Source organism: Bacillus rossius, chromosome 7 (assembly GCF_032445375.1).
Source record: "Bacillus rossius redtenbacheri isolate Brsri chromosome 7, Brsri_v3, whole genome shotgun sequence".
In the NCBI taxonomy this organism is placed as follows: Eukaryota; Metazoa; Arthropoda; class Insecta; order Phasmatodea; family Bacillidae; genus Bacillus; species Bacillus rossius.
The window spans coordinates 37,414,517-37,429,541 of NC_086335.1; the positions used below are offsets into that span (position 1 = coordinate 37,414,517).

At 38.5% G+C, this 15,025-nt stretch overlaps 1 protein-coding gene across 1 annotated transcript in view; it reads left to right on the forward strand.

Moving 5' to 3' along the window:
- Positions 1-15,025, forward strand: part of LOC134533833 (sperm-associated antigen 1) — a 29,591-nt gene that overhangs the window by 2,910 nt on the left and 11,656 nt on the right. The window contains exons 2-6 of the mRNA XM_063371524.1: positions 1,032-1,191; positions 4,393-4,494; positions 8,224-8,440; positions 9,218-9,379; positions 9,489-9,616. Of these exons, the coding sequence (XP_063227594.1) occupies positions 1,032-1,191; positions 4,393-4,494; positions 8,224-8,440; positions 9,218-9,379; positions 9,489-9,616 (769 nt within the window). The remainder of the gene's footprint in view (positions 1-1,031; positions 1,192-4,392; positions 4,495-8,223; positions 8,441-9,217; positions 9,380-9,488; positions 9,617-15,025) is intronic.

Genomic DNA, 15,025 nt, shown 5'->3' on the forward strand with positions numbered 1-15,025 from the left:
TTTAGTAATTGCCCTTACAGTGATGGTTTTTATAAATTCCTGAAGGTTTTGAGAGCTGTACCTAACTGCATTCAGGCTATTTTATATAGTAATATATCACAGGTAATATACAATATAAAATAGATAGCTGAACTAAGACCCTGGTTATAAGATAATAGCCGGTAAACTGAGCCCAATGATGACAGTTTTTTATTTAGAGTAGACATTTAGTATTGTAGTCTACGAAGAAGTAAATTTGGAAAAGGAGAGTTAATTTAAATGATGTAATGCACGAGCTAGCATTTTACTACTTTCAACATTTGGTGAAGGACCTATCTAATGTATTGGATTTTTTACTGATGCTCTTAACATTAGGGACTTAATAGTAAAGTGGGTAAAGTGTTTTGAATGGGGTTTACAGTTAGTACTTAATACTTAAGTGTTTGTTCATCAAGATATAATTTACAATATGTCTCATGGAAAAAAAAAAAAATTTTTTTTCAGACCATTCACACCATCTGTTGGCTTAACCTAGCCTTAATATTATAAATGTGTTAATCCCATAAAGTTTAGGCTGGAAGAATTGTCTTTTGCTTGGGGGTTTTGTAGGTTGATAAGAAGCACATACTGTGTTCTGCATAGGCACTATGAATGCTTTAAAATGGTGTGCGTTATTTCTTTCGAGTGCCTCCCGGATTTTAAGGACAAGATCCTGGGTGCCATCTTATCTATTTTTCTTGAACTGCAGAGAGGGGCACAAAGAGTATGGTCGTGACTAGTCTGCAGTGCCGTATTGATCACAAGGGTGTCGGGAAGGTTCAGTCTTAATGCTCCACGATTCCCTGCACGCATGCGGCCAGGAGACAAGCTTGTTTGTCTGGGCTGCCGCGTGCGCTCGCCTCGACCTTCCGCCGGGCAGGCGGTGAGCCACTCGTGGATGTCACTACGATGCGGTGGCACTGTGGGCTCACTACTGTGTGGGGACCATTAGCCAGCAGTACAGCATAACTCAGTCAAGTTTGTAATGCTTCAACGTGGTTTGTTACATGCAGGTCTGGAGAAGAAGGCACGTTCCCTCACCTGCTGAGCTGTGCAGAGGAGAAACTACGTGCTTTGAAGCCGACCAGCCGGGTTCTGAGAAGCACCGAACCTGTTCTCACAAGTAAATCGCTCGATCACCACAGCCGCAAGGAGCTGACCGATGGTTTGAAGGTAGACGAAGTTGCATTTTTACCAATGTATTTAAAATTTTTGAGTACTAATTGTGAAGTTGGCGTGTGTTGAATTAACTGGATCGAAGTCAGCTCTACCTCAGCTCTTTTCTCAGTGACCCCTTCTAACCACTTCCTTGACTGTTGGAGGGAAGTAGTGTGTAAGGAACCTTCAAGCTTATCAGCTATAAATGTACAGTTAGTAGTAGCCCTTGAATAAAATAGGAATTATAAAAAATCACGTATGAATAGTGTTGGTTGACATTGTCATTTGGATTTGTATTTGTATTTGAATACGTACTGTTTGTAATAACCAATAGCAGGGCATATAAGTTATAATGAACACAGTTCTAAGATTTCTTTAAAGAAACTATATTACAAATACTGCAACAGACATAATATTGCACCCTTATTAATTTTATTTTTTACAGTACTAATGGTATAGCTTTTAGTTTTGTTGTAGAAAATAAAAAGACACTTCAGCCCTTGGTGCCACTCACTATTTAAGCTGTTCCTTCTCATTAGTTAAGTTGGTGGAAAAAAGAGGAAGTTGGGCAGGTCAGAGATAGAGCTAACTTTACGCCCAGCTTAAAATTAAAATGTGATTGCATAATTTATCTATTTACTTCACACTCAGTTTTATTTATTTCATAATTAATTATTCAAAAAAGCTGTAAATTTCCATTTTCTATTAGAGGTAGGCCAAAATTATGTTTTTGTGATTAAAAACTTTCTGAACAGCAGAAAATACTGCTTATATAGTCTTCCTTTCATCTGAGGTTTATCGTTTAGTGCTGGATGTGGTTCTGTATACGACACTAAGACACTGAACTCGCATTCCAGATGACGTGGGTTCGAATTCTGGTCCGGCAATTTGGACTTTGGTTTCACATAGTTTTCTAAAGTCACTCCAGGAAAATGGTGGAATTGTTCCTGACAATAAACCACAGTCGATTCCTTCAATATCCCTGTTCTTTGTCATTTGTTAGGCTGGGTTTGTAAACTATGCAAGGAATGCGACGACGCAGCAAGCAACCAAAATAAGAAAATTACAGTCGTTTATCAAACATGCATGTTGTAAGACATAACCAACCCTAAAACTTAAAATTGTAAAACAGTATAAAATAAATTTCTGCCCTGCACTTCTTTTGACAGTTCATATTTATTATGAATACAAAAGAAATCATCATTTTGATTTGAAAGTTTTTTTTTCTTCTCACTGTTAGAAAATTTAACAACACTGTAAACATGAGGTATATAATAAATAGAACATTGTGGACTTCTATGTACATAACATCTGTGTCTCCTCTAAATTTTTCGAAACACTTCTCATTAAATACGGAAGTCTAAAAAGTTAGCTAAAACGCAAGAAAGTTGGAAGTTGAACTATACTTGCAATATGAAGTGGTACTCTATAATGTGGTTGCTGAATATTTTGCATATTGCATTCTTGTGCAGTTTATAAACTAGCTCTTACTGTCTCTGGCAAGATGTTAAAATTAAAAAAAAATTAGAATGTAGTCTTTAAGGGAGTTCAGGCTCCACCACTACTAACTTGGATTTCCAAATATTTTGCCACAAGCTTGCAAATTAGCTTTTGTATTTTATATTTTTGGCTTGATGTGGCGTAGGACCTAACTGTCAGTTCTTGTAGAAGTTCATGTTTGTGAATTGGTGTAATTATTGCGACTCTTCTGCAGCGTGGAATAATCACTTATTTCCCTACTGGCTGTTACATACACAAGGGAAGAGCTTGGGAAGATATGATTAATTCTTTGTCATGCCAAACATTTTGAGAAACCGTTCAAAATAGTGTTAATTACAAATAATGAAAAATCAAAGCAGTAACAACATTTTCATCACATTAATTCAATCACATGTTTTAATTTGCAACTACAACTTTTTTTTATAGTTTAAACATTTTAATAAAACAGTGATACTCTATCTTCCATGTTTATTTAAAAATTTTAACACAGTGTTTACTTACATCTAAGTTGACGTCAACCAGGGCTTCGCCCTCCCTTGAGCTCGATGTGTCCCCTATTCTGCCAGCGCCACCACTCTCCCACCATCACCCTCTGTTTGAACCGCCCGCCACGGTGACGTGTGCATGCGTGTGTGTGTGTGTGTGAGCCGCAGGAGGCATTAGAGGCAGTGCGACAGCCCAGAAACGTAAAATAGTAATTAATTAATAAGTAAAGAAATAAAGGGCTATGTATTGTGTGTTTTTATAATTTTGCCCAGTGTTTAGCCTGAAGTCGCAGGAAGGACGGCGCAGCGCCACACATGGCCGCTACAGGAACTACCGACGAATAATCATTAGACAATAATTAATTAAGTATACTGTTAGGAAATCAGATGGAAGTCGCAGTAATTGTTGTTTAATTATTACTAATTTTTAAAAGGATAAACTATGTTAGTAATTAGATTAATTATAAGTTAACAAGCTAACGGGAACTCGAGTGTTGGGAGATGCCATGACACCCTGTTGACGAGTCAGTCTTGTTCTTCCGCCACCCGGAGTGGGACGCTCCCGCACCTCGTCGACTTCACTTTTGGTAATATCTGATCCGTTAACATCCATTTTGCATATATTAATCTAAATCGCTTTCTTTCTGTCTTCGAAGCCTACTCCAGGTGGTAGACTGTTTCAATAAGTATTTAAGCTCCTCGAGCATTTTAAATTTAACTTTGTTGTGTTTGTTTGGTCAGGCCACGTGGTGACCTGGCCCACCTCCTAAACCGATTGTTTGCCGTTGGCTTTTTAACCGCTTCGTATGAACAATGTAGAGACGAGGAATGTTAATAAATATCAGGAGTGAATCTCAAGTGTATGTTATTTCGGTCACGTTTGCCCCGGTGTAGTCACCTGGCGTGTGGGATGCCTAGAGCCCACTTAGGTAAAGATTAGGGCATTACACGAGTGTACCAGCGTGCCCGCCGCTGAGAGCGGGTGTTAGGGGCTAACGAAGCATTATTAGGGTTGTGTGTCTCGTCGCACTTGGGCGTCACGGCCCGAGAAAGGAGTCTCGCCGGGTCCACGTGCCCACAAATCACGTGGTGGCGCCCAAACTCAGTATCCCCCACCTTAGACAACCCTGTGCGATAGCAAAGTATTTAGGTATTTAGCTGAAAACTATTAAGTGAAAATTTTTATCTCACTAAAATTACATTTTTAACATTTTTTTTTATGTTTCGTTAGAAATTTACAGCTGAAATGAAAATGCAAGAGGATAATTTGCACTCTACTGTTGCAAAGAAATCAAATCTGCCTGCTGTAAGAACATCACAAAAGAAGACTTTGGTAAGATACTATTCTAAGAATTGTTGCATGTCAAAAATGAGATTGGCCTAATAATTGTTTAAGTTTTATCTAATTGATTTTTAAACCCTATACTGAGGCCTTGGTCAAAACATCTATGCACAAATTTTAACAATTTAATTATATTTTTAATCTTCAGTGGAAACAAAAATATTGTCCTGAATGGTCTGTTAGTGTTTATTGTTATGCTTTTATCTCATTAATTTTTTATTAAACACTTTCACTAGACCTTAGCTTAGTAGTTATAGTTGGTGCCAGTAAGTTAAGTGGGAGAGTGATAGCAGCAGTGATTAAATGGCTCTCTAGTTGCATAGATAGTCTATTTTCTGAATTAGAGATTCTTCTTTGGGTTCCTTAATGATATGAAAAAGTACAAATTATTTAGTAAACCGTTGCTATGGATTTCTTAATGTCCTTAATATTTTAACGAAAAAGTGTAGCTTTTAAATAGGTGGCAAAAGGTACTTTCAAGAGATGCTGTGTTGATTCAGCATCTGCTCGCTGTTCTCCAATAGCCAGTGCTGACTGGTGTGGTCGATATACCCTGTGCATTCGCAAGGTTGTGCTAATGTGACTGATAGTTTAATTTTTTTTTTGATAGTACATGCTTGGCATTGTTCATAGCAAGGAAGATTTCGTATAATAATTTTTCTAAAAGTGCTTATCTCATTCTTGAAATTGAATCAAATGTGATCATGAAATTCTTCGAAGGTTATCTCATAGTTCATATGGATTGTATTGAAATGTTTTATAGCATTCAATTTTGGTTTTCTCCTTTGAAAGTAATTTTAGTATTTTTCTGCTTGATGTAGTGCAGGCCAAATGTTTTGTAAACTGTCGGCGTGGTGGTGAGGTGTAAGCTGGACGGAAGGGATTGCTAGGGGAAGCAGGGGCGCAACAACAGGGGGGAGCAAGGGTATTTTGCCCCCCTTCTGAAACCTTGAAGTGGGGGCAAACAGGGGCAAAGAAAGTGCTGTGTAATCAATTTTTAGATAATAAAACTGCTTAAATAGCACCATTTCCACCTTGAAATACAAATTTTCCCAGGGGAAGACCCCCACACCTCCCGCTTCAATAGGGGGGATCAATGATTCTTTATAAAAATGTATATTGCCCCCCCTTTGGAAATTTAGTTGTTGCGCCCCTGAGGGGAAGGGAATATGTATCAGTGGAGCGTGGACAATGAAGTTGAAATCCTACTTCTCCTGTCATTTTTATTAGAATGCTATACCCGTTCTAAATATGTTGACCATATAGTTCTTAAGGAGTGATGGGGCTGAGCGGTATGTGTAGATAAGTATTCACAGTGATTTGCAATAATAAAAATATATATTATCAGCAATATAACAGTATGCAAACACAAAGCTAAAAAAGTTATTTTAATTCAAATTCTGAGAGCAACAGAACTCACATGTGTAAGTAGAACTGCCTGTAGATACTCCCAGCAGCATCATTACGTTGATGATGCTTTTAGGACAGTTGATGTGTAACCGGGATGTGCCAAGTAGGTACTGTTTGGTTCCGTAGGCCTCCAGCTACTATTTGGCTCTGCCGGTCTGTTCTGAGCAGTGTTTTTCCATCCAAATATGGAGCCCGGCTAATGAAAAAAATTTGGCCTGCTCTATAACTCTAGGTCGTACATATTTGTGTCATTTGTGTCGGTGGTGCCATATTTGTGTCATTTGTGTCGGTGGTGCCATATAGAGTAGTCGTAATAAACAGAGTTTGCGTGGACCACCGCAATCTCGGCTGACATGGATAGTAGAAAATAATTTTGGTTTTCAGTTGGCCAAGTGGTATCATTTTTCAGTGTGATGTTTTTCCAGTTTATCTTCATTGTATATTCTTTTACGTCACTCCTTTATTTTCCCAACCAGTAAATGTCATCTTTGAGGTTAATAATTTTTAAACTTTCGACAACAGTTAGGTAATATTCTAAGTTGTCAAGGAAATGTGACATTTTTTGCTGGTAATGGTGCTTTAGGTCAGTTGGGATAGTACAGTACCTTGGTTTATTGAAGCTCATTAAATGAAGAGACTACTGTATGTGGATATATATATTGTGTGTCATCGAACTATTATTTTTTCATGTGTGAGTCAATTGTGTGGGTATTTTAGTGTATAAATGCAGGACATGTAGTGATAAAAAATAATATAGAATACTGGACATTTATTTTACATTTTAAGAACATATCACAGATGAGAAAGAAAAAAAAAAATCAAAATTTTGGCTAAGCATATGTCATTTAAGCCTAACTTCTATGCATTCCATTACGTTAGCCAAAACAAAGTAACCTCTGGCAGTCCTGTTATATAGTGTTATATAGGCCATGTTAGTTGCAAGTGCATGTCTTCTTGGACAAAGACACTAGCATGCACCGGCCCAGCCTTTGGAAACATTTTTAGCATATGAGCGACGCGGGAAAATGTCTAAGCACTACTGGCAGGATGCCATAAAATATTCTTGCCATTCCTTGCCTATTAGCTTAAAAATGTGGCCTCCTGTTATAAATGTTGTTTTATCATCCCGACCCAATCTCCTGAAGACATTTCACTGAACCTGGTCGGGTATTATTAAAGACATTCTGCCTCTCCTGTATAAAAACTCCTTTAAGGCATAACTGCCCTTTCGTGTCCAATGTCCAAGGATGTTCTGCGAGTCTTTTAAACATGTTCTGTTTCACATTTCTTGTTGTCAATGAAAAATTATATTATTACCTGCCCATTATCAAAAACACATGTCATTACCTCCCTGACAACATTTTGCAGTTGACTGCATGAATGTCAAAAGGCATTCAGGCTAACTGTATCTTGTATACATGCTCATTTGGTCATTCATGACCCAATATCAAATAATAAACCTATATGAATTACTGAAGAATATGCAATTAATGATGGTGTCTTGCCCAATCTACTGCGTGCTTTTACGACAAGTATTTCTGGGTGATGGCCTGGCCAACTGCGGCAAAACACAGCAGCCAACTGACAGTTTGTTGGCACTGATTAGGCCAACTTAAACTCCAATAATTTGTTGTGACAATAAAAAGGTATGGTGTTTGTTTTGACTGCATTTTTGTGTGTGCATGTGATTCATGACTAACATATAACATACATACGTTGCCTTGCTCACACAAATACCACATCCCAGCTATGTGGGCTCTTTTTAATAATCTGCAAGTTTTTTTTTAGTTGCGCTTTTATTATTTAACACTGGCAGCTTTGAACAAGGGTATTATGATACATACAACCTGTTGTTTATACCTCAACTCTGTTGATAAAACTATAGGTACTTCAATAGACACCAAATTCTTGTAATTTAAGGAGTCTCTGGAAATTGTCACATTTCTAGGCTCATCATGCCTACAATTTAGATTGTAGGACCTGCATGTGGTATGCTTTGATTTGCTGAAATACTGCACCTTTCTGCTGAATTTATAGTTGACTCGGTTGCTATCTGATGAAATGCAGATAAGATATGAGCAAGAAAAAATTATTTCAACCAACAGATAAACTAGATAGGCTTTTAATACACCATATATTTTTTTTTCCAGTCTTGTTATCATTAGATGTTTTGGTCTCATCAACATTTTTTAAATTCTGTTTTCTGTTTCCTTAATAAGTACTGTTAGTGGATTGGTAGAAGGTAATTTAGAATTTTTTTTTGTATTTGTTATTAATATCCTGTTATTAATGCTAAATATTTATTTGTAGGGTGAGATAAAGTTGCACCAAGGCGAAGCTTTAAAAAGTGCAGTTCCCCGGGATTATTCGGAGTGGGACAAGTTTGATGTGGATAGAGAGTTGAAGAAGATGGAAGTAGAAGAAGAAAGAGAGAGAGAGGCTGCAGTAATGCTGATTCGGAATAAGGAAAAAAATTTAGAAAACCGCTTGAAGGAAGTTTCTCCGATGTTTCAGCAAGACATTTTGTGTATGTGGAAATAATTTTTTTTACTATAAATTATGTGCTTTTCTTCTTTTACTTTTTAAGTTGCAGTGAATGAAAATTTTTTTTTTTTGAATAGTTGAAGCACTCCTGAATTTGCAAGTTGTCTGTGTAATCAATAGTTGAACTTTCAAGAATCTGTACCAGTTGTTTTACGCCTAAAAATTGCTGTGAAAACATGCCTTTTTGCCATTTTAACTCTTCTAAAAATACAGTTTATAAACTTAATCCGGAAACCAAACTACTTATCGGCCCTCATTGAATTCTTGAATGCTTTTCGTAAACAGACCCCACAAGGATATCGTGAGTAGTTTTCAAATCACGTTGTTTTACCTGAAACTATGCACACCGTATATGTGCCTGAGTAGGCGAGGCCCTTAAGAGTTTCTCAGATTGTAGTGTGACAATCTTTTTTCTTTTGAAATTGGTCGTATGATGGATATACATGACCCCGTCCTTCACAACATCCTGGCAGTGCTCAGAGATTGGTTAACTGATTGTGACTGTGATTGGACTCGAGGAAGACTTTTTGGGATGGGCTATCATGCAAAGAAAGGATACAGTTACAAATTAAGACATTAAATAAGTCACAGATAAGCTTGGAATATTTACTAATTTTTTGTCTCAAATACTGGTTTCATAGTATTGTACAACTCTTGAGGTAATAAGTTGATATAAATACACCCTAAAAAAAATTTGGGCTCGATGGGGCCTATCCCCCCCGGAGCCACGCTCTGTGCTAACGGAGTGTTTGGTTCGCAGGTGGCATGTCTGAGCAGGAGAAGCAGTACGCGGAGGCGAGAGAGAAGCAGAAGGGCAACGAGTGCTTCAAGGCTGGCGAGTATGTGGACGCATTGTGCCACTACACGAGGTGCCTACAGCTGAGGGAGTCTCCCGACGTCTACAACAACAGAGCGATGGCCTGTGAGTTGGTGCTGTTCACCGTCTGGGGGACACTTGTGTCAGATTTAAAGTATCAGCATTGTGTTCATGTGTGTTTTCAAAAGAAAAGTAGTGTTTTTTTTTCTTCCAGATCTGAAATTAGAACGGTACTCAGAAGCAATAAAAGATTGTGATACTGTTCTTACAATGGACCCAGATAATGCAAAAGCATATTACAGAAGAAGTAGTGCCTATCAGAAGTTATCAAATTTTATTCAGGTATGATATACATTTTTTAAATTGGTGTTCACATATATAAAATAAATACCACGCAATAACTCACTCATCACGAATTCTCTAGAACTTTAAAACCTACTGACTTGAAATTTGGCATGTCGGTATATTCCTTTTGCTGCATAGGCATCAGCTAAGAACTTTTTTTTTACGAAAATCAGCTCCCAAGAAGGGTTTCGGAGACGTTAGAGATTAAAATTCGAGTTTTTGATTGTAAATCTTCATGGCAGTTGTTATTATGTTGCCTTGTTGCTATTATGTTGATGCAGTCTTCATCTCGTTTAAATTTTGCAGGGGTGTTAAAGATCAAAATTTCCCATTTTTCAGTATATTTCCTGCAGACTTGAAACGCTGGAGTGATTTTCCATATGTTGTATAGCCATTAACTGAAGATATGGTTTCTGAAAATCGGCTCCTAAGGGTGGTGTAGCCCGGGAAACGCTGGGTACTTCATCTAGTAGATTTATGTTGCTGAAATCAGAGAACAAAGTGTTGATGTTGTAAGCGAAAGTATGTGAGCAAATATTGTAGTAGAACAATATAGGAAAGTAGTCGAAAAAATGGGAGACACTTTACACAGCAGGGGGGACATATCAAATGTATCAGTGTATAACTTGTGACTGTCGCGAGTTAATTGCTGAAACTTTTTTTTAAGAACTGTATAAGAACTTTTAAGACTTTACAAAGATTTTTATTTAAGGTTTTGTAGATATTTTAATTATCTAGTTATTTTATTTTGGTTTAGTTTGTAAGTAATTAAGTTTCGTTAGGAGGTATTTATTTTTATAAGTTTTTTCATTCTTATAATAATACTTACGAGTGTTGAGCTTGTCAGGAAATATAAGTTTTAAGTGCAAACTTCTGCACAAAGAAATTACCAAGGGGTTTAAAATAATGTTTTTGGGAGTATTATTTTAGCTTGCTTTTAATTTTTTTGCATAATGATTTTATACAGTTGAAGTCAGCCGGGGCTTTGCCCCATGAGCCTGATCATCCTCCATTCCCTTTCCCACACCTTTCCTACCCGGCATTTGTACCGTGACGTACGTAGTCGTGTGAGTATTTAAATTGCGCGCTACGAACTACCGCAAGAGGGCGCTGTAGAGCCAGTGCGCCGCACCCCTATATGTAATTCATAATATTGTAACCTTTTCTTTTCGCCCGTAAAATAGTGTCCCGACGAGCCAGTAAGTGAGTGTCTTTTGTTTTACTAATATATTATGTTTTTGCAATAAAATACGTGCAAGCACGGACAAGGGCGCTCCCTAGCGGGCGACGACGGAACCAACGTATAACATTTATTCAAACTATTTTACCACGTAAGTAATTATTACAGACGGTCTGGTCATGGATGTGTATATGCTAATTTTTATAAAGAGTTCATGTTATTTTCTATAATAACCCGGGGCACACAGTCACAGAGATGTAACGGTAATTGTGTTGGGCGCGAAGGGCGCCATGTTTCCTGCCGCAAGCCCTTGTCTCACCCCAGTCTCCTTCTTCAGCCGGCCGAGAGCGGATGTCTCTGCAGACACCCCGAGGACATCACCGTTGTCTCACCGATAAGTAGTTCTGTTCAGTTAATTAATTCAAATCGTTTTCTTTCTATCCTCGGGGCCTCTCTCGGTCGGTGGGGCTGTTTTTTAATTAGTAATTTTTATACTCTCCGGAGTTTTTAACCACCTGTGTTCTAAGTAAAAGCTTGAGGTGGCCACGTGTGTGGTCCGCCTCCTCAACTAAACCGATTCGTGCCTCGGGCGTTTTAACAGTATCACGGAAGGATTGTATGAGGGCGTGTAATGTAGAGATAAATAAAACCAACTTAATTGAGTCACGTGTCTTTGTGCTCGGGGTGGCCACGTGGGTCCTTAACCTAGTCAGCGGCGTGTGGGACGCCCTAAGAGCCCACTGCGGTTAATTAGAAGCGTGCCCGACGCTGAGAACGGGCTCGGTTAGGAACAGCTGTAGAATTAGGTATCAAGAGCGCTAATATCTCGCCGCACACGGGCCACGTAATGCCCTGAGTTAGAGCATCAAGCCGGGTCCACGTGCCCACTCACGTGGTGGCGCCCACTATCTCCACAAATAATTCAGATTGTAACACCGGTACGCCCTCACAGTATACAATTTTTACGTAAGTTGTGAAAAAGAAATGAGACAGTGATCTTTTAAAAAATATGTTAGTGAGTGTGTGGTTTGTGACATGCTGGTAAAAAGCCTGTTTTTGAAATTATTATTGATATATTATGTGTTTGAAATTAGGCTGTATTTTTTTATTATTAATATACATTTTTTTGGTGATTATCCTAAAACTTTAAATATCTACTCATCTTAGTGAACAGGGATTTTATCATCCTTTTTTGGTATTTTCATATTGTAAAGCATTTATGATGACGGCAAATATGATGAGTAATTTTTTAGTATGGTTTTGTACTATTTACTGCAAAGTTATCTGCCATGCTTAAGCATAAAATGTATGAATTTATGAAAAGCTTGAGATAAAGAAAAATTATTTAGTGACAATTAATAAAATTATTCCAACTCGTCTCCTATAGTGTCATGCTTTGCTAAATTTTGGTTTGGGGCCTTCTGAGAACCTTCAAGAAGGGCGGTTTTCAGTATTGTTTGTAATTACCAAAAAAATAATTCAGTATGTGTGTATATGCAAAAAATAATAATATAATATGTGTTGCTTCTAACCGGTCGTTCACATTGTGGCTTACCCCAGAATGTCAGGCCGAGGCTATGGGTGTGCCAAATAAATCTCTGTGAATGCAAAAATATTCTGGAATAAATTTTATATACTTTTGTAGTCACACAAAGACTTAGTAGCATCTTTAAAATTTGCCGTCGTCCGGGGTCTCGGGCTCGAGTCCCGGTGTGGCTCCTAGTGGGAAAAGGCGGTTCTTGATCTGTGTTGTCCGGGTGGGCGCCAGACTAGCTCGTTTCTAGTCGTGAATTTGGGGTCGTGGATGTATGTGCCCCTGCGTGGCCCACTAGGGCCGGCGGCGGTGTTGCGTGAGATGATTTTAAATAAGAGACGTGGAGTTGAGGTGGCGGTGTCGTACCTTTTATTCAGAGGAGCGAGTCGTACACAATACAACACTCTACAGAGGTCCCCGGGGGGTTTTACTTGTTATTCCGTGGCGCCGTATTGTTTGTGTTCCGCGTTACGTGGCCTCGGATGCTGTTATGTCTCAGACGTCTCACTGGGTACGCAGGTAACGTAATTTCGTAACACAAAGGCGGGACACAAAATACACTGAATTAAGGGGGCGCGTACAGGTTACGTGGCACTCGTTACTCGGGTAACGTAAGTTAGCAATACAAAATACGGGATACAAAAATACACTGAATTAAGGGGGTGCGCACAAGTTACGTGGCACTCGTTACTCGGGTAACGTACGTTAGCAATACAAAACACGGGATACAAAAATACACTTAATTAAGGGGCGGGCGATTGGAGACGGCCAATCCCGTATGCAAATGTCTCGGCGCGGGTGTTGTGCCCACTGTGGTGAAACACGCACCGCAATTAAGTTTGTCCAAGTTCCCTTGCGGGTTTGTGGTCAGCGCCGTGCGCATGACCTTAAATAAAGTTCTGTACGTTGCGGGAGACGGCCCGTGCCGTATGCTGAAGAGCAGCCCCGCTGACCAAGTGTGGTGCGGGGTGTCCTTAAGTTGATGCGGCCGGATTAGGTCCGGGACCGAAAAAAGGGACCGGGTACTCACGGAGAGGTTAAGTAATAAAAGGGGTTTGGTTAATTAGTGACTATATTTACCGGACGTTACTTTCAATGTAGACAAAGGATGTTGCCTCTCCGTGGGACGTAGGTCCGCCCCGGTCCATGAGCTGCGCTGAACTGCCGAACTGGCATGGCGTCCGAGGGAGGCTCGGCCTCTCTCGCGCCAGGCGTGACCTCATTACGCTAGACTCCAAACGGGTGTCTCTGGAAGAGATTTTATTGTCGCTAAAATCCTCATTTAATGTTTCAGGAGGAATGGGTACGGTTCTTCTCTTGTCTACTCAGGTTTCCGCGGCTTTGTCTTTAATTGCTGTTCGGGTCGCCTGACTCGGGTGGGCCATGGCCAGGGGTGTGTTCCGTTAGCGGGAGCGTATACTGGCGGGTGCAGGTCGGGCTCTGGGGTGGTCGTCGGCCAGACGACGTCAAATTGTTATTATAATTTAGGGATTACAATATTGATAACCATTATTTCACACTTCATTTAAGATTATGTATTTAGCAGTGTGTTATTATGCGTGACTGATAATATGAAATTAATGGGATCAAATTCTGTCCATTACAAAAAATTTTTAACATTTCTTATATGACTCAGTATTACATTTTAACACCATATTTAAAGAAAACCATCTCTTGTATATTATTTCTCTAGCCTGTTTTTCTGTCGGTCCATTAGATCTTATTCCTTCATCAAATTCCATGATTTGCCCCTCATTTTAAAGCTTATTGTGCAGGCTAATGACGAAAAATAGACCCACGGTCTAAAAATGTACAGCTTCTCTTAAAATTGAGATTTAAAATCATCTAAGAAGAGGTCCTTTAATGGATGCGTCAATTTTTCGATAGATATGGAATCGGATTTGATAAATATCAAATTGGATATCCACTTGAAACATCAGCGTTTACATATTTCTTTTTTAAATGGTACTACCATCATAATAAACAGAACTTATGATACAGAAATCTTAGAGGATCCTTAAACTTAACCAAAAAATTCCACAAAAAAACCACTTAACCAAAACTTCTGGCACGTTGATATTTTGTATCATAAACATAACCTCTTACATTTACTTCTCATAGCATCAGTTAGTATTGAAGATACGTACAACCAAAAAGTGAACGATAATCACATCATCGCTTCCAACACTGTATTTAAAGAGGTTTTGTAAACGTGTATATTATTGGTATGTTTGAATATAATACTTCTGTAAAAAAAGTATAACAGCTATTTATACTGATGTGTTCAATTACATGTCTTCTTTTGTACCAACACCCGTTTACCTTTTTCTATTCTTCTTCAAAATGTCATTTCTCCCAAATTTTTAAGGAATGGAATGCCACACAAAACGATTTAGCGCACTGCGGAATTCCGCATGGGTCGAATAGCTACTTATTTGTTTAAGTAAGTGATACAATAATAACTTTAAATACACAGCTCAGTATGTTGAATTGGTTATTTTACACTAGGTAGACATAACATTAATTTTTTACTGACAATGAAATTAATCTTATAAATATATTTTAAATTATTGGGTATGTGTGAATATGTGTGGACATACATATAAGAATAGTTTGTGATTTGCATTTTTTAATACAAATTTAAAGTTTTATTCCGAGCTTGATGAAATTTTGCACACTCAACCTTCAAAGC